Raw genomic sequence first — 21142 nt, 5'->3', positions numbered from 1 at the left:
TCAGTGATGCTTCATTGATCACGCACAATCCTCTTTGCAGGACTTGCCTTCTTCAACAGCCATCAGTCATTTTGCATTAATTATCCTATCCACTGGTCCTCCAGGCTTCAACAGGCCTCCTCTGTTGGTGTAAAATGAGAGAGAGAGAGAGAGAGAAGGCAAAAAGGAGAGAATTACAAGTTAGAGAAAAGAGAGTAGAAAATCTAGAGGTGAGCAAGTTCACACCCACGTGTATAAATATACAAGAGACTGGTCTAGTTTTGGAAGTCATGGCAACGCAGAAATTGAATTAGAAATATTATTTTTAAACCCACCTCGATCTGTATTCTTCCCTTTTCTTGAAACTGCTGCATTGCAGAATGAAGTCTGCCGAGGCGGATGTAAGCACACACACACACACCATGTGTTTTCAGCAAAGCACAGAGCTTTCCAAACCTCCTCATCGCGCCAGGCATTGTGCATTAAACTTCTTCACCCCATATCGCGTACAATTGCTTATTCTTCCAGCTTGTTCGGATCTCACATATTTCTTTTTGAACTCTTTTCCTCAGTAAACTTTGAAATCACAATTATCCCTTTGGACACAGTTGTCCCTGCTTTATCTTTCTGACACTCACGCTTGCACATGTTAAGTAAGTTTAAAGTCTTCTATTCAATCTCTTTGCTGCTTCTCTGGTTCTGTCGCAATGATCTTCGTGGCTCCTTCCTGGTGTTGGAAAAGTCTGTTCCATTACTCTTCCTGTTTCCTTTCACAGCACTACTTTTTGCCTTGCAATTGTTCTGTCCCAGTCTGTCCATCTTTTCCACGTTGCTTTCTCTCTCTGGCTCTGGTCTGCAAATTCTGCTGCCTGGCGTTTCCACTGTTTTCTCTCTCTTTCTCTGTTGTGTGCAACTGCAGTTCTCCCTTCACTCTATTTCTCTGCGAAGATCACCTTCCTCCTGCACTTACAACTTCCACTCTTTCACTCTTCTCCCTTTTCTGCTCCTAGGCCATTTGGGTCTCTGTGGAGGCGGCCGCGAAACCGTCACTTCCCTTTATACCAGCTCTCCTTCAACTCGGCGTGAGGGGTGCCCCGAAACCGTCGCCGCGCCCTAATTGCTTTTCATGCAGCCCGGCGCGGGCTGGCCGCCAGCCAATCAGAGGCTTGTTTACACAGTTTGATTGACAGGGATCTGGCGGGCCGCCAGCCAATGGGGGTCTTGTTTACACAGTTTGATTGACAAGAGCCCAGGATTGCTCGCTGTGCGTGCCTCATTGTACAGACAAGTTGTTGAAGCAAAGAAATCTTTTAGTGCTCGTGCTCAACTGCAACCTTTTCAGAAGTGTAGCATGTCACATAGCGTCCAGATAATTAAAAATTAGTCTTTCTTTTTTGCTTTTTTTCACAATAAGGCAGTGTATACTCGGAATTGCAGTAAGTACACATTTTTGCTACATATATACAAGAAAAGTCAAAATACAAACATGATAAAAATTAAAATATTTGTTACTTTTAAGTGTAAATTAATGTATTTCCGTCTTTGTTTGTTATTAAAGAAATGTAATCAAAAAACCGTTTTATCCCCCCTTCCTTCTTCTTGCTGTAAAATACCAATTCCGTCTGTACAAAAAAAACCCCGCAGCTCCAGCTCCCAAGCGGGACGGCTGTGCTTATGTGCCCGCTCTCTGTGCTGTCTAGCCGGTTGGTATCTTGAAGACAGTGCGCTCATTCATGTACTTCCACTCAATACACCTTCTGAAATGTCGTCCTAATTTGCAATATAAATATATATATATATATTTATATAACAATGCGAAGTATTTATAACGGCCGCTGTGCCGTTTGCTTTTATCAAGTCGTCATTGAGAGGGAGCGGTCTTATCTCTTATTGCACTGCAATGAGGCGAAATGTCCCGTTCCTGTTCAGAATTTGGAAAGAGGGTATCATCTCAGAAAACCCTAAAAGCCGTAAGGATGAGTAATAATTCCACCGCTGTGTTGTCGGCGAGAAAATAAATGCCTGGATTTTAATTTGAAAGCACAGCAGTGTTAGATAATGAGACGGAGCACAGAAGGAAACGGTCGTCATATTGTGCTGTGAATTGATAACCGGACTCCGCAATTTTCCTTCATCAGATTCCAACTATTTTCAAAATGTTAATGGTAGCCTCTCGATTAATTGCTCCATCTTCGTGCAGAATACTTTAATCACGATCTGCGTGAGGGTATGCGATAGCTTCAACTGTAGGACGCATTGTAGTCTACTTTGTGTGGGTTTCTATATATTCGGTGGTTTTAAAAATAAAACTGACTTTTGAGATAAGGAAATTGATTGAGAAATGGGGTATTGCAGGAGGGGGTGGTGGGATGCTGCTGTTACCGTAGATTTCCTTCATATGAACATCTCTGTTTAGTATTTTAAACTATTCCTCATAACTCCCTCTGTAAATACGAGTGTGTTGTGGCAAAAAATTAATGTCAGATGGGAGTAGAGAAAGAGAGGAGGGAAGGGAGGGAGGATTGCTGAGAAATAGGGGAGAGGGATAAAAGACCAAAGACGGGCGAGTGAATGAACGATAGCCTCCTGCATTAAATTGTTCGTGCAGACCGGGAGCGCGCTCGCCCCAAAGCGGGGGGTGTCAATATATCTCGGACATCGAAGTGGACAGAATGGTAAAGAAAGGGGGGAAAAAATGCCGCACAAGTTCTGTTGCACAAACCAATTCGTCTTAGAAACGGGGCCGTCTTTAATAAACATTTCATTGTTTAATCCTCTGAATGTCATGAGTAATTTATGTCCCCGGGTGCCGTGCGCTAAATGCAGCCTCTGTAAGTGTAGATATTTGCTTTAATATTTCTCTCATTGTTGAAGCTACTAAGTGTTAAGGTAAATTGGTGTGATTTATAAGAGTGTGTGTGTTTTTTTTCTCAGGAATATGTATTATTAAAATGGTCTCGGGCGTTGGTTCTTCTGCTCCGTGGCTTTGAGTTTATCTTGGTTCCACTGTTCCCTGTCATTAGTTGGAAATGGAGGGGGTTTGAATGAACAAGATTGCTCGGAGTTTTCCGCTGCTGTTATTGTACTGGTGGCTGCAGTATGGCGGCTCAGCGAGCACGGCAAAGTTTCTTTGCCCCAGGTCTGAAATAAGACGTTTGACTGATCAATGTTTCTCCCATTCTTTCTAGAGGATGGCAGGCTCGGCTGGCTGTGCAAGCGGACACTCAGATGAGCTCAGATCAGCCTGAATCCCTCCCGGAGACCCGCCCGGATTTGTGGATCTTTACACTGGGGGTGATCTCGGCTCCGTTATGGACGGCAGGGAATTCGCTCCTCCTCCCCACCTCCTGTCTCATGCGCTCGGCGTGGAGGCAGCTAGGGAGCGCGGCGCCTTGGCGCACCGAGCCGTCGGACGGATCGCCTCGACCGGCCACAGCACCGCACCGCACCCGGCTCACTTTCAACCTGCAAAATACTTCCCATCTCCGCTCCCCATGGCTACACATTCAGGTGAGTGTCTGTCTACACAAGCTGCGTGTGTGGGTGGAAATGCAAGCTGCTTAATCGCGATAAATAATTTTGCAAATCGCTTTGGAAATATACGCAAAAGATGGTCTCGTATAGTCTTTTGTTAATTTGCATTAATGTCGCAGGAAGTAGCACTGACAAAAAGGGAATCGAAGCTTTTTCAACATAAAATATCTAAAATGGACCCGGGATAATGCTTAGGTTGAATAACATTGCTTTATATCGCTAAACATGCTGATAAGCACCTTACATGCTGTCCTGGAGTAGAGCACATCTCAGACTACAATACTGTTCTACAATACAGAGAGACACGATGAATACTGGGGCTGTTCACACGAGATGTGTATTTTGATACAGTGTTTGGCAATAGGAAAATTCTGACCGTTACGTTTCTGCACATTCTGCAGAAATGTAATCGTGCAAAGCGATACTGAATGGCACCATTCAAAATGAAAGACGGGAAGAGTTCACCCATCACGTTTAGTGTGAGGCCGAGTGGCAGTGTGTCTGTCTCCGGGGTGTGTAATGGTCGAAATTCCGCCTTCTCAAATGGTTTGCGAAGTGTGAGGGTGAAAATGGGTTCACTCGACATTCAGAGCCTTGGTCAAGTGTTTCTGGTATTCTGTTAAACAAATACAGCGCAGGCGTTAGAGCGAAAAGAAACTATTCTGCCGCCTGGTTTAGAGAGGTGCCCAATGTTCACTTGAGTTTGGTGAACAAACGCACGCAATCTCCCTGAAATAGACCTCACTCTGAAGATATGGTTTAATACACTTCGTCATAGATTTGCCACATTACTGTGGAAGGCACATCCTTATCCGGGCACAGGGTCCCCATTGCAGTTTCCAAACTCCTTTATGTAAACTGTACATTCAGATTCCAACCTTACGGTCCTTCACAAAAGCAGTCCCCTATAGTCACAGCAATAACAACATTATCGAGCTTGTCAGTTCATGGGCTTTTTTTTGGTCAGAGCAGATGTTGTGAATGCCGGTGTTTCTGATTTTTTTTTCAGTGATGGTTTCTAAGTCTATAGTTTGGATCAAATTTCATCTTAAAACAAGAGAAGCGCGCGCGCACACACACACACACACACAGCCGCGTTCCTCGTAGTGCATCGGCGGACCCGGACGATATTTCGGTTGGTGGGGGGTGTTTTAAAAATCCAATATCACTTCAGTGTCACCATCGAGAATAGTCAGTGAGCTCCCGCCTCAACAAGCAGACCCCCTTCTCTCTCTCTCTCCCCTCCCACCTCCCAATCCTCAGAACTGCACACCTCTGCGTGCATTGACAAGTTGGGCAGATCAATAACACGTTTGGTGGGTTTTCGAAGCGCAAAATACGAGGGCGCGATTCTTCACGTGTTACACCCGGAAAACGCTTAAATTGCCATTTTTGAGATACTGCCTAAAAGCCCGGTCACCGACTGCGCTGTGAGGCTATCTCAGTAAATTGCAGACTTACTGTAAACCACATGGGTTTAAAAAAATACATTTCCACACGATATATATTAAAACAAATCATTCTGGATCCCATGCTAGTTTTGCTTGGAGGCAAATGGTGAGCAGATATTGCATTAGTCAAATGAAAGGAAGGTTATTACTTAGTAATGTTTGGATTGATATATCAGTGTTAAACAATATTTAATAGCGTATGGATGGATGCAAGTTATACCTAATGCGGCGGCAAATTTGTCTTCGGAAATGGCCAAATTTGTGGATTAAAATCCCAATTGCGAATAAAACAACTTTCATCAGGGGATTTGACCAGCAAGATGACAAGTTTGTGAAGGATATTGAAACCACGACCATGTTTGAGAACGCTTACACGCATTCTGAATAGACAGAGTCCTGTAATGTGTGTGTTTTTTTAACGTTTCGCTTGATGCACTTGGCACTGAGTCAAGACGTTTTATTAATCTGACTACAATATAAACCAATCGAAGCAGGCAGCCTCTACATTTTTGCTGAAGTGACCCAGCGCTCGCCATTGATTAAAGTCAAACAACTTTGTCCTTTTCGGCCAATGTACTCTCTGTAAACGCGAGGTATACCAAAAATGTTAAAGAGTTATGAATTTGTAGATATCCCTTTGTTCAGGCTTTCAACTAGTAATTGACCCTTGTATTGATAAACAATAATCACATTAAAGCAAATAAAGCGCTTAGAGTAAACACATTCTTCCGTTTTAACAAACTGCTATTGTATAAAAATTAACCAAATTTATTTGAATTATATGTACAAATCTTTCGTGTCATATTGCCTCATAGTAGGTTGTCATGTATATATCCAAAAGTGACAATGTGAATGGGTGTAATGTCTTCACAGCTTTAAAACTTAAGGCAGTTAAAATATAACAGTGAACACTGTCTTAGAAAGCGATATTCCTATTGTCCAATTACTCAGAGAGCTGAGCTCAACTAATGTCGAGGGTAGTTTTCCTATTTAAGTACTTTACTAAAGGTTATTAAGCACAGTACCATGGGCCCAGAATGTCCTAGGATTTGATCCTGGCCTGCAGCCCACGGGCTCATGTAGCCAATAAAATATAAATGGGCGAAACAGCAGAAAAAAAGTTATGCCATGACTGGATTATCTTAGTCGAAATTGTTTGCAGCTAGCTACCTGCTCGAGGGGTCAGTTCAGGGTCCGCATTCACCCAGAAACCCAGGTCTGAGTATCTGACTGATTTCCAGGGTCTAGAAATTTTGCCATTTGTGTACATTTGGTACAATGGTAGTAATGGCTGAGTTCAGAGACTGGCTTTGTGTGAATATACTGATACAGTTTCACATGGAGCTCTTTCCAAAATGGAAACAGTGGGACGGTCCGCTGGTTAGATGGCGGGCCGACGTTCACGGCACTTTAATTTATTTCTTTCTGTTAGACAAGGACCACCGGTTGAAGCTGGAAATGTATATTTTTCCTATCACTGGTTCAATTTAAAGATCGCAAGTGAAGTGTCCCGAGAATTAAACTAAACGGTTAAATGCCCCATTTTTGAATTCCGTGTCAAAGGGACTGGCGGTTAAAACAGGCAAGCCCTCTGTTTCCTTGATAAACTGCTCACAGAAAGAACTTGGTTCGTGTCTGCTTCATCTGAGTACAATTTCACTCCTTCTGTCTTTGACGATTTCGGTGCTTTTATTTTGTTAATGTCCTCGCCAGTCGATACAAAGAATCTCATTTTTCACCTCTCTCCTGCGTTTTGCATTTCCAGTCTGCTTCAATCAGTTATCCTGCTGGGGTTTTTTTTAACCTCTGTTGTCGAATTCTCTTTCTGTTTCTCAATGGTCCACAACACATTGCCCACTTGCACCGGTTTCTTACTTTATTTGTGAAATTGCCTGTCAATAGAAAAGTAGATCAATATTTAGATAGTTTTATTAGTCAAATAGATTTATTGGACAGACAAGTCGATAGACGAGTTGATTTATTACGTTTATCAGATGAAACAGATAATGGCGAGATGCAGCTAGATCTGTGTGTTGCACTTAGCAGAGAGATATGTACACAACACTAACGTTTCATTTTTTAGATCCAGCAGAAACAATAATGAGTACACAATCTCTATTTAATATCCCACAAGGAGAAATCGTGGCTGTGCAAGATATTTGCTTAGAAATAATACAGGGTGTTTAATAAAAATAATACCGAACTGTTCATTCATTAGATAACCCTAGTTTATACATAATATGAAACAAGTCATGATATTATCAATTTGGGAGAACTGCAATGTAACTGCAATCGACTGAATTTTTTAGAAGCACAAGGAACTCGGACTGTTCAGGAAGCACAGTCTCTTTTTCTCCTGTTTTCCCTCACACAGCAGTTTTTTTCTCTCTCTCAGTCCGGACGATTGGACACAAACTCTTCTACCACGAGTTGGGAAATGTCCCGTCGCTCTCTGTCTTCCTTTGGCGTTGTTAGCGATTCATCGAGGATATATTTTCCCTATTTCCACTCCCCCCCCCCCCCCCCCCCCACCCCATTCCCTTCCCTCCCGGAGAGCGAGTTTGGACTCCCCAGGAAAGAGGAAACTGTAAGATAAGAGCGGAGCAAATTCGGCTGAGGGATCCAATTCTGGACAAGTCTCCCCGGGGTGGGGAGGGGGGATGATCGGCGCGAGCGTGAAATCGCAGTGTTTGGTCGGGGGACGTTAACAGGACGCAATAAAAGGTTAATGCTGCTTGTGGAAAACGAAATGAGCTCAGGCGCTAGTAAACTTCTCGTACTGGGAGAAGTAGAAAGTAAAGGAAGCATTAAATGATGAAGTCACTTCTTTGAAATGTTAAATGAGAATGAATACGATCACGCCAGTGGAATAGGAATTCAAATGCTCGCTCCATCGCCGTTTTGTGCTGGTTGCTGTAATGGGAGAGTCCGGCATTCCCTCAAGAGGTTTTCATTTTGGCTAGAAAAATGTGCTCAAACAGACCCATTGATGCAATAGGACGTGCAAATTCCAATGAAAGCACCACGCAATGAGACACACTGAAGTAGCTATATTATTATATATCTGTGTAACCCGCTGCTCTGCATCTGAAAGCACCAAGAGCGGGCAATACCTTCCTGAAAGTGACCCTCTCCGCCTCATTTGCAAAGCCCATCTGAAAGCGCCTCGCCCTTCACAGGACACTCAGCCGAAAGGCCGGACTGCGGCCTCATTACACCGCACCCCGCTGGAAACATCCAGGTAAAGTTGTTTTTTTTAAATCCCCTTCAGTGACGATACTTCACCGTGTTTGTGCAAACAAAGCAACTTTCATTTTAGAAAATAAGGTCGGAAATGATACAGGAATCTGCATTCTCCTGGGTTCTGGATGAGAGATTCCCGAGCAGTTTCCAACTGAGCTCACTCCCCACCCTCCACCGGGACGTTCACCATCTATCCTTTACATTCGCAATTATTGCAGTTGCTTTAAAATAAAAGCTTGCAAATTCCTCAAGTTACCGACTCGTTTTTACACATTTGCAACGTCCCCTGAGCCCAGGGAACTGAAATGTATGATGAAGGGTGGAATAAAGCAGAAATCAGTTCGAAATGAAAAGCACGCCACTGAGAAAGAGCAGAAACCGCGCCGGGATCTGGAGTCACTGCTCGAGCAGTCGCGTCTACAAGATTGTGGGCAGATGATGCTATCTTGCTAGCTTGGATTATCAAACAGCAGCGCTATTAAGTTCGAAGTGTTAAATAATCGAGCATTGCGTTGAATCCCACCTCCCCCTCCCCATTCCAATTTCGCCAGTAAACCCCTCTCTCAAGAAGTAACCCTGAAATAAAACCATCCTTAAAGGGTTCTCCTCTCAGTTGCTGTTTTAAGCTCAGAGCCGAGCGTGCTAACGCTGTTGCACGCCTTTTTCTTTACTCCATCCCAGAGACAGAACAGCTTATTTGAATTTTCTTTGCAATATTCTTTTTTTTCCCCGCAAAAAAAAGAGAGAACACGGCGGCAGCTAAAGCTCCCGAGCTGCTGTATTGTGCAGAGTTTGAATCGAATTCCCCGCCCTCTCTAATCTTACTATTTATTTACTCTCTAACTCCCGCTGATCTTATTCACTCAGTCTGTTTAGAAAGGCATCGGCTGTTTTATTTTCCCCCTCATTTACAATAGCCTCCCCCCCCTCCACATATTTCATTTACATGAGCTTTAATGAGAACATTCTTAAACTGGTTTCTTCTGACGAAATTTAATTGGCACTATTTTATTTTTTTTAAAGTGCACTTTCTCTTCGTAACTGCAAATTGTACAGGACGGAGCGAAAATGCCCGAGTGAATTTCATTAGTCATTCCACATCGCCCTCATTCCAGTCTCCATCGTATCCACACGTCAGGGCGCGCGCTTTTGAAACACCACATTTAAAACTATTTTCCAACTTTAAAAAAAAGTCACAACGTCAAAACTTTCCTTGTAACAAGTTACATATATAAGGAGGGAAAAAAAGAAACCGTATAATGGATTGCAGATTTAGCTGTTTAAAATGTTCAGTCGTGGGCTCGACGAGGGGCTGTACGCTGTAATCCAATCTATCCACTTATCCGTATTAGTAAATTAATTGTAAATTGTTTTATAACACAAGCACGCGTATGCTTGGAGGGGGAGAAGAGATTTTTTAACATATGAGATTATCATTCAGAGATTTTTGGTGGTCCTTGAAATTTTGCAGTCAGTGTGTAGTTTAGTTCACAGTCCTCTAAGCTGATAGCAGCAGTTGAGGGCAACTGCTTCAGGCACTTTTTTTTGGTGAAGGGTCAATGCTGATCGTAGTGGGGAACCGATTGGGAAAAAAAAAGACCACAAATATTTTTTTCAAACAATGGCCTATTCTAAACTGTACCCTGAATTCCAGATTCCTGGTTGAAGTTTGTAAACAAAAACAAAATGGATTTACCTGGCTTTGAAATCTCTGAATGACATATTTTATACATCCTAAAGTTCACATCGGTTTTGCCAGAATAATGAATGATTCTGTTTCATTCTCTCTCTTTTATATAAACTATGGCTTGGTATTTCTTCAAAGTCTTTAATACATTTGATGCCTGCTGAACTGAAATGGGCTGCTGGAGTTGTGGTCTTAAGACCTCAGAATCTTGTGTAGTTTTCAGTTATTTTCAAATATGATTTTGTAAAATTGCTTCTCATTTTTAAATAGTTTTCCTAGCTTTTATTTATTGGGCATTCATCATTTCATTTGGTATTATTGTATTTTCATTCATGGTTTGGGGGTGCAGGGGGCGGGGTTGACATGATCAGCATTTATTGCCTATCTCTAAATGTCATTGAAAAGGCAAGTGATGAACTCTCTTCTTGAATGTATCTGAGTGGTTTGATGGCCCATTTCATGAAATAAAGTGTCAACCACAATGCCATGAGGCTGGAGTCACATATAGGTCAGACTCAGATAAGGATGGCAGATTTCCTCCCACAAAAATGAACCAAATAGATTTTCATGACAATCCGATAGTTTCATGGTCATTATTGCTGAGATTAGCCTTTTAATTCCAGATTAATTAATTAATTTAATCTAAATACCCAAGCTGCTGTGGTGGGATTTGAATTTGTGTGTTTATAATCATTAGTCCAGCCCTCTGGATTACTGGTCCAGCAACATAACCACTACGAAACTGTACTATGGTTAACTATTGCTATTATATTACTTAATTTTTTTATGCTAGTGACAGGAAAAGGGTGTGCTTTAGTATATGATACCAGGTTATGAAGAGGTCTGCAGACTGGAAAAGGACATTTTATGGAGAAATAATCATTATTTAAGGAGTAAATAATGTTTCAATATGCTGCTTGCTATATATTGCTATTTGGAGTGACATTTTTGCTTGCTATTTTCATTATTTGCCAACAAATCACCTGTGACTACAGCTTAAAAGTAATTAATTGACTGTGAAACACTTATGATGTCCTGAGGATACCATTTAAAGTGCCGATTCTTTTATTATACTGCTTTTTAAGAGCATTTTCAAAAGTAGCATCATGATAAGATTTAATGATTTGATTTGCAAAATCTCTTCAAATCGGTGCTATAATTTGCAAAAATAATTTAGTTTATGTATTTTTTCCAAATTAATCTCCCTCTCATAGCATTCAGATTACATCCCATTTCTGGATTTAATACATTCACAATGGTTTTTGGATGCTGCATATCATGGATGCAAAATATTGCTCCACAACCAAACTATTCTGTCTGAGATGTTGCTAAAACAAACATTTGTAACTGTGCTACATTAACTCTTTTAGAAAATAAAATTGACTTAGTTTTCACAATTGACACTTCTTATAACGGTCTGAAGAGTGTTTCAGTTCTCTTGAGCACATTTGAGTTGTAAGTAGGGTGTGCTTGGAATTGAATTAAAATGGATCTTGGGAACTATTTTTTTGAGAATGTATGTTGGGATTTGGGAATACATGATTAGAGCTTTATTTGGATTATTTTGGGATCTGTGTTGGAATTGTATCGGCTGTTTTACAATAAGCATATTGCACTGAGGCTGCATTTGGAGCCTGTTTTGGGAGCTGTGTTGAAGATTGTGTTGAGATCTGTGTCAATAGCTGTTCTATAGCCTTTTTGGAACTCTGGCAGCTGACTGCATAAACATCCCCACATATCACACGACATGTATAGCACATAAAGTATTCATTGACATAAAACACCTAATACTGTTAGACCTATTATGCTGTGGTTTTCCTTGGGGGCCAGAGTGACCGACTATTTGATTTAGAGTGTTTACACGAGGGTGATTTGAATTACTTTGATTTGCAGCTGGTTTTAAGCTCATATCAGGAAATGAACATTTTTATTCCAAACTAAGGTCGGAGTAAATATCTCCGCACTGTTTGTGCTTAGAGTTTAACTCGGACTTAGTCAGAAAATCACAATATATATTGATAGTTGTGGCCTAAGTGATGTTTAATGCTTTTCTGATTACATTTGAATTAGTGGTACGAACCCATAGAGATTAGGGAAGGCAAGTTTGATCTTTTGTCTATATTGGATTCATTGTTCTCAGCAGGTGTTGGCCGTGTGGGAGATACAGTTAGCCCTACTATTCCTAGACTAGAAGAGGGGAAATCTGCCAGTGCTTCCATTCATGATTACTGCCAAGTGACCCTTCTTCGAAAGTGCTTGTTCGTGGATTTTGGTGAATTAAGAATAGAGCTCAGTTGGTTGCCTCTTAGGGTCAAATGGGCTGCGAGCACTTTGTATTGGTGAATGTTGATACTCATTGTATTGGATGACCTCTTTGGTGAGATGCTGGATGGTTGCCATGTCTGGAACCAAACCCAAGCATGAATGGCCACTGTTATTTGATGAGGGGGAGAAAATGAGAAAACAAATGGGGTTTCACACTGCAGCATTTATTTATGTTTACTGTGAATTGATGCCTGAAGGTTTCTTTTTGACTAACTCATGAAAATAAACTTTTGCACAGAGTAATAATTGCTTCATGTACACCACATCCATAGTGTACCACACAGATTCTAAACCTTACTGTTTACACAGAAGACCTAAGATTTTGCTTCAAACCATGCATAGACCCTCATTTTGCTGCTATGAATTGTCTTTTTTCCAAATGCATGTCCATGCAACAAAGCATAATTTTTAAGCAGTAATCTTAATTAGATTGATCTTTGGTGCTAGCAGCAAAGGTGCTAACTTCAGAAGTGTTGTTAAAAAAAAATCAAGTAATTGATTAATAATGTGCCTGGAAAGACTTTGATTACTGAAAAGTTCATAGAGATCTCTTACTAATCTGAAGTCTGAAGTTTGTTGTAAATTAATAGCCTGTTAACTAATTTACCTGTAAGTACCCTTTATTGCTGTATGTGGCATATTTTTTCAGTGACTCATTTTGCAGATACCAGTTACACCTTTTGAAATATTTTGATCTCCAAAGTTTGCATCTGTATTGTACCTGACAATGACATGAGTGAAGGGTAAGTTGAAAGGTTTGGAAAAGTTGGTAAGATTGCTGCAGCAGCAGCATATCAGTTTTATTTAATAATGGAATGCTTAATTGGCAGAAGAAGAGTAGCATGATTTTGTCAAAAATTACGGGGACAGACATATTGTTACTTGTATAATACCAACTGATATACATTGTCATTGCTTATACACAAGACATTTTAAAAGCCGTGTATCTCAGTTTCCAGGAAAACACCTCCCCTTCCTCTTGTGTTCAACATTTTAGTTCTTTTTTTGTGTTTCCTTATTCTGTATTTTGGACTGTTTAAATTTTTTCTGTTGTTCTTTTTCCCTTTTAAGCCTCATTGATTTTTTTTTAATTCCATAATCATTTTATGCTCTCATTTTGTACAAATCATTCTTATCCCTGCTTCCCTCCGTGACTTTAACCCTCTCATACAGTTTCTGTCTTTCTCTCTATCTGACATTCTCTGCAGGTCTTTCACTTTTTCTTTATGTTTGTCAGATTTCAGATGCATCTCACTTTTAAATATTTCTTTCTGATATTGTGCTTTTTCATGTAACATACTTTCTCTTTCTCCTGTCACATGTCATGGTGATCTACTTGAGAACATGTGGTAACAGGCTTCTTGATAACCACAAGAACAATTTCTTCTTACTGTGTAAGTGAGGAATTACCATTTGCCATCTTGCTGCTTTCATTTGACAGAATACAGGGTAAAATAATGGCTGGGATGAAGAAGTGGGCTTTGTCTCAAAAGGAGTGTGGAGAGGAACAGAGATAGCAGGTGCATACTAAGGATTACAAAGTAAAATACAGATCAAGGTATGGTTGTCTAGTAAAGTTCCCAAGAAGCTGACCAGAGGCTAGATCCAAGCAGAGGAGTATAATTTGACCAAGATAACTAGGGAGAACTGATGAATTTGTGAAAATGGGTAGATGATAACATGAAGCCTGGAGACATGAATGCATACAAGGTAAGAGAGTAAGAAGAGTGAGGTCAGTGGACCAAGGTATTCATGATATAAACTGATGATCCCGCATTAGTGAGGTGACGGCAGGAATTGGGAACTGGGCTTGAGAGTGCTCAAGGCTGGTGTGCAGTCTGGGAGTGCTCAATTTCCAGATTATTTTCCTTGTGCAGGCACAAAAGGCAGCCAGCCAAGAGTGGGAATAATGAGGTCTTTGTGTAAATGTGCTTTCTTTTATGCATCACATGCACTGGGCCAATGCTGAGGAAACCAGGCTTGTGCCATGAAATATTTGGGAAAGGACATATGTCAGTTCAGGGTTCTTGGTGAGGCCTGGCAAGGGATGATGGGTTATGTGGGAAAAAATAGAAGCAATTGGAAGATGGCATAGATACGTTTCTGAATTTGTTTTGAGCTGTTGAATTTTTTAGGATGTTCACATTATAAATTTTATACTTGTTGGTATATACTGAGATGTTATGGAATTATGTATCATTTAAAAAATAAACACTTTTAATCATCCGACTAATGCTGTGGAATACTAAGTTTGCTATTTCTTTATACCCAGTGCTGTGCGAAGGCTTTCAAGGTAAAATGTAGTATAAGCAAATGCTGAGAACAGATCCCACTACTCTTCCCCAACTCCATGCACAGAAGAACATTCTCTTCTGTACCAATGTGAAATTTTTGCATTCTCCATAACACCCATCTGTGGTTCCTGTTAAATGAGTGCCGATTAGTGCTGTATTAGAAATAATTTTATGTCTTATACCTACACCCACTGGATTGAGATTGCACAAGGTAATTTCCCTTTGCAGCCAGAAAATCTTGTTGGCATTCTGAGTTGACTCTTGAAAGGTGAAAGTGAAGTATCTAATCCACTGGATCTCCAGAAAAGCTTTGAATTCTACTTTGAGGTTGGATAGAATTTTCTTTAAATGAACAGGTTTGATTGATATGATTAGGGAATAATAAAAGTAGAAAAATAATAGGAGAAGCCAATTTGAAAGAATAACAGCAAAGAAATATAACCATTGAAGATTTGAAAATTGGACAGTTACAGCAGACACAAAAGATGTTATTATGAATTACACAGAAATTTCAACACAGAAATTGATCATTCAGCTCAACTGGTGTATGTTGGTGTTTATATGCCACCTTTCTGTTTAACACTATCAGTAATATTTGAATATATAAAAATATATTCATAGATACATAAAGAGTGATAGAAGTAAAAGTTCATACAAATAACTGTAGTAGAACTTCATTATCCTTTTGTTTGGAATGGTAGTGAAACAGAAAAGGGAATAAATGCATACTGGGGCGGGCATAAGAAGGCAGTATGATACGTTTGGATAGTTCTAACATTTAGCTTGTTTGAAATGATGGGCTGAATGTTCTCTTTGTGTTACGTTTATTAATACAAATGATTGAACAATTGTTCTCCGGCTGAAGTTAACCTTCAATAAAGATGGACACTGTGATTTTGGGACATTTGCACATCTTTTTCTTCTTCAACTACTTTTAAAGTCTGTTCATTTGTTTAAGCGTTGGAGATAGGATTAACAATTACCATTGTTATTTTCATCATACAACACCGCATTGTGCTGAGGAAAGTCAGTTATGCTGCACTGCATTTTAACCAGAAAACAAAGTTTACTTTAATTGTTATAAATGTAATCCAACTGTTAGACACTCATGCAAAACCAAAGAGTAGCAGTGCTGATGTTAGTTGGTTGTCTGAATTATGTACAGTAACAGATGGATACAAGTGAGTTACACAATTGGGGGTTCTAGTTACATTAGAGAATGTGAATTACTGAGAATGAAGCTAATGGATTGTAGTATATATTTGCAAAAATATAAAATGCACTACCAGTGAAGATATAAGAAAATTATTGTAAATTCATATTATTCCAGATGATAACAGAAATAAATTATTCTTTCATCTATGATAGGGTATACCATATACTGAGTGAGAAAGGTTTGACACTTAAAATTCAAACTATCATACTTTTCAAACCATACATTGAATTAGACGAGAGTGCACACATATTGGATGTATGCAACAAGTAATGGTTAGGTTCAAAACCTACTAAATGTAGGATTATCCTTTGTAAAGCTACGCATTGTGATTTTTTAAAAAAGAGATTCATGAACGAAGCTTACAGAAAATGCATGAGTCACTTCTTATACAAAAGAACATAGGATGAATACACAGCCCAGTGGGTGGTGCTGATTTTTGTCATTACCTGACCTTTAATGAATGCCCTCATGTCATCAGGAATTTCTTGCTAGTGAGCAGTATAGTTCTGTGAACATGCTGCTTCTGGAGCAGTGTGTGTTTAGTTATAAGTAACATACATGTCTAATTTGCAATAATATTACAACCAATCTTGCTTTTAACTGAATTCAGTTAGAGTATGAAAGCACAACCTTAATTCTGAAGATTAATGTGAAATTCCGGGAAATTTAAGGAACTACAAAGCATATGCAGCGAAATAGTTTTGCCCAATAATTCCCAATCAGACATTATGTAGTGGTAAGTGTGCAACATCTGCCTGTTGAATAATATGTAATGAACATATGTTTGAATATTTAAGGGAATTGTTACATGTATACCCTTGACATTTGACATACACTTTAAGGAATATTTATTATAATCTTTTTGGAAAATTGTAATAAGAATCCCCATAAAAATATTAGTAATAAAACAAACGATTTTGAATAATTCCTTTCTGTTCTTCAGAAATACTACAAACACATTGTGCAGTGACCAGTTTTCCTTGACCATATGATCCAAAGATCGAGCTCCTGAGACTCAAATAGAAGAATGTGTCCTCCAGTATAGCTTTATCTCTTAAAAGAAGAAAATCTTAAAAAAACTGAATACAATTTAAAAATCTCTTATTCACTATAAATACCGTCTTTTAAGTAAAACTGCACATTAGCAAATAGAAATTCTGCCTCCAGCAATTTCAAACAGCTGTAGATATCAAATGAAAGAAGAGACATTAATTTGTGCAAAGTTGAATGACCACATTTCTGTTCGTAAGTTGCACGAGACAAACTCGTCTGTTGAGCATAGCATTACCCGTCAAAAATTTGATGATTTGACCACGACGAGTTTTAATTCTATAACTGGTAATATTTTATACCAGAAATTAGTTTTTTTTTCTCCATTCTAATTGTGTATATTGATTTGTGGACCTTTACTGAAGATTTCCTGTTTTGCCCACATGTCTATCTCTTCATCTTAATTTAGTTTCTTGGTTTTCAAGAATACTGTACTGTATTCTTGGATCAACCCTGTGGGTGTTATTGGGGTACCCTTAATTACGAAATCCAAAATTTAATTGCCTCCCAAAAATGACTAAAATAACATTGCACTATTATTTTCCAGACTACTTTATGATACTCACAATTGCTGCCTTTTTTAGTGGTTACTGTATGGTATCACTTACAGATATTTTAATAGTTAAAACATTTTGACAATACCCAAAAGGTTCCTAATAGATTCTTGCTGCTGAAGCTCATTAACAACAATTGAATTTTAGCAAAACAAACTTTTTTGTTTCTCCCAGTATATCCATTTTTTTAATTAAAAAAATATTTCCACTCTCGTGAAGGAATAGGTTATTTGCTACAGCTTGACTTCATGAGTACCAGTCACCTCAAGTACCTAATTTATTTCTGTCTTAGTCCAGACAGTCCAACTGTTTAACTGTGAAGAATATCATAATAGAGACTAGATTTGGCACTGAAGCACACTAGACAGACACTGGGCATAGGTACTTCACTGATATTCTATTCTCTGATCAGGGCATGGAGAACAGTTGTAACATTTTTCCTGTTCCTTGGTTAAGAACAGCTAGGCCACCTCAGATCTGACCTGGAGTGTACCTGATCTGTATTCTAGCTTTAGTTCACAGAATGCAGGGTATTTGGAATATCTATTCCATAATTTATTTTGAAAGAGTCAAGTTTAAAATTTTTAAACTGACAAAACCTGTAAACATTTTTAGATTTCTCTGTCATATGTTGTCCACGGTGCCATGATATTAAGATAGAGCATAGTATCTGATTTTAGATCTCTTGACAATGTAAATAAATTGTATCATCACAGCATTCCTTGCTTTTTATAAAAATGCAATCCAATAATTCTGTGTTCCTTTCGACACTCTCTGATTCAATCCTGCAATTAGGTAAAGTGCTTAAAGGAAGACGGGTTTGGGCTTGATCCATTCCACTGCAGATGTGAAGCTTGTCCAGGTTTCGAATGATAATTATGGCTTTGAACAGGTCTCACAGATGACATAATTAGAACTGAAAATACAAACATTTTAAAATGTATAACAAGTCATTATTTCTCTCAACAATGCAACTAATTTTAGTTTTTAATCAAAACAAAACTGCAAATGACCACTTTTGTTAATATGACGATGCAAAACAAAAATAAACTCAGGTCTTTTATTTTTAAAGGAATAGATCTCTTTCCCTTTGGGTTTTCCATTGAAAGTATAACATCACAAAATGACATCTTTTATCTTCTGTATGAGTCCCTCTAATTGCCGTCTGTGGATCATTTCTCATTTCATCGTTGAATCTTCTTACCAACTTTCATAGTCCTGTACACTAACATCTACCTTTGCTGTTTTTTATACACAACCCACTGTACAGACAGATTGGGAAGTTAGGGACAGGGTGGTTATGTGAAGAAAAATATTGTCCGAAGTGTTTTAGCGTATTATCATTATGTTTCAGTAAACGCACGCATATATACACACACGTATAACTGTATTTATGAGCTTTAAGTCTTTTTTGAAAGAAAATACTAGTATTAAAACTGTAAAATATCTTAAATGATATCTTGAGCCTTTCTGAGGTTTATTGTGGTCACCTAAAGTTCAGTTGCTCTGCTTGTTTGCTTTTCTAGCTGATTATTCATTTGTGCCTTTAGATTTTATGTGTGTGATACTATATGGAAAACACAAGCATCATGAGTTTAAAATATTTTAGGCAGCACTTCCAAGAATTTGAATTATATGCATTGCAGTGTTCTCACAAGCCTGTTTTCTTTCTTTATTGTTAATTTAGTGTACTTTCCTGAATAAAAAATAATCTTTATAAATTACGAAAGTTGCAAAACTGAACAAGGAAGTGCAGAATTATCGTCCAATAAAACAAAAACAAATTCTGATATGGTAGGTGGGGATAACACCTGTCATTAGTCCATCAAATCTTCTATGTGTTGAATGCAAATTGAAGAAATCTCAAGGAAGTTTATGATGGAATGGATTTTTTTTTGCTTAAGGAATACTGTAGACTGAGAAGTCTCTGTGACCCTCTCCTGATTGTGCTTCTTTCTTTTGTTTGACAGCCACATGGACAAATGTTTCTTTAAAAAATCTTACATGCAGTAAATATTGTACTCAGAATGGAACGAGGGTCACTCAACATTCAAGGGATCTTAGCCATGATAACTATCAATGCAATCAATAGTGGTATAGATTAAAACATTATATTGGGAAAAAGTTTCTTGTTTTTTCATTCTTGCAATGAATTCCTAACCATATTTATGTGTTACCACAACATACTTCAATGGGAAATGCTAGTGCTCAATATCAAACCAAATAACGAGAACTTTTGAATTTGTCTATTTTGAAAAAGCACACAAAATATGATGATTTAGTATTTTGCACTTCATGACCCACAGCGTGGAATTACACCCATTCTAGGATCATCAGTTAGTTGCATATATCTTTTTGAAATGCATCTCTGAAGTTTACAAATGCAATTGTAAATTGACTGCTTCAGAAACAAATTACATGTATTTAGTTTTATGTACAGTCTTTGATTCAGTTTTAATGTCATTTTATTATATTTTTCTTTATAGCTTTGGTGCAAGGTCTGAATGGAAACCAAATGCTCTTGACTAATTGGATCATTACATTTCTTTACAGTACAAACACTGTATCAGCATCTTTTAATATAATAACATATGTGAGGATTTAAGAAATAAAAAACAAATCTTGGCGATGTTGCTTTATTTATTTGACTAAATTTATTTGACCTTTTCGGCTCTGAGAAGATAGAAAGGAGTAGCGAACAGTACTTTTGGATAAATCCAGCATCACATAGATTTGTGCCTTCTTTCATATATATAAATATTTTAGTACAACCATTTAGAACCATGTGTCATTGTAAAGCAGAATCTTGCAGCCTCTAGTTACTTAATTACAGATTCTGGGCATTTTACTATTAGCTTTTGGTTCTGGGAGTCCTTGTATATACTCCACGAATGTGAAAAGATGCAACTGGAAAATCACTGAGTAAGGAGGAGGAGAATAGAGGAGAAGGTTAATCCCATATTTAGTGGGATAGTTAAATTATGAAAATGATTTGTTTTCTGTTTGGTTTTATCCCAGTGTATCAGGGACGTTTCATGCATTGAAAACAAATCCAAAATGGATGGCATTCAAAATGATATCTATTGTATTTTTATACATTTCTTTATGTGCAATACTAACTTTGTATAAATATAGAATTGCTGCCACTGAACACGAGGAAGACAGATTCATACTTGCTGTGAATGTTCACCAGGAACTTACAATTCTGTTGAAGGGTTTACACCAGAAATATTCACAGATCTCTACTCTTTTCAGATTCTGCTTGTGTATTTGAAGAATCTTTTGTTTTTTTTTGTTTCAAATCCCTAACAATAGTTTTCAGTTCAAACTATTAAAACTAAAAGAAATAAAATGGGACATCAGATTCTGGAAATAACACGGAAGGTACATCCCTGTCTGGAACTCATTACCTGTAGCAGCATTTTGTGTTTTGTTTCTCCCAAGTGTATAAGATGCATGGTTTTTCATTTATTTCCCCCAGTAAAATGTGCCAACTGTATATTTCAATTAAAAAACTTGTATTCAAATAATTCATATACTTTTTTCATGTACTGTCTCATTTGTAAGCTTGTTGGTGATGTTTTTAGAGAATTGAAGTTTGTCTTATGGTTCTGATATGTTGGAAGTTAAAAGAGTGGATTTATTATTCATACGTTAAAATGTAGCTAGTGGGCCTTGATGGTGCTTTGATTTTGAACTGCAAAGTAGCAGGTTTTCTGTCTGTTTGGGAACCCAACTGTTACTACTGATGGGTACCCAGATCAAAATTCAGACCTCAAAGTAAGTCCCCATCACTACACGGGTGGTTT

At 38.4% G+C, this 21142-nt stretch overlaps 1 protein-coding gene across 6 annotated transcripts in view; it reads left to right on the top strand.

The window, feature by feature from the left end:
• bahcc1b (BAH domain and coiled-coil containing 1b) overlaps nt 1-21142 on the top strand; it is a 242676-nt gene that overhangs the window by 6870 nt on the left and 214664 nt on the right. For 5 of the 6 annotated variants that reach the window (XM_060844921.1, XM_060844920.1, XM_060844919.1 and 2 more), the window contains exons 1-2: nt 1115-1415; nt 3168-3489. In XM_060844921.1, the coding sequence (XP_060700904.1) occupies nt 3291-3489 (199 nt within the window). In that variant the 5' untranslated portion in view covers nt 1115-1415; nt 3168-3290. Of the gene's footprint in view, nt 1-1114; nt 1416-3167; nt 3490-21142 lie in introns of those variants that run through there. The other variant, XM_060844917.1, reaches the window with a different exon arrangement.

The sequence above is a fragment of the Hemiscyllium ocellatum genome, chromosome 25 (genome assembly GCF_020745735.1).
Source record: "Hemiscyllium ocellatum isolate sHemOce1 chromosome 25, sHemOce1.pat.X.cur, whole genome shotgun sequence".
Classification (NCBI taxonomy): Eukaryota; Metazoa; Chordata; class Chondrichthyes; order Orectolobiformes; family Hemiscylliidae; genus Hemiscyllium; species Hemiscyllium ocellatum.
The sequence above is the reverse complement of the archived record's forward strand: the minus strand, read 5'-3'. Positions and strand labels throughout refer to the sequence as shown.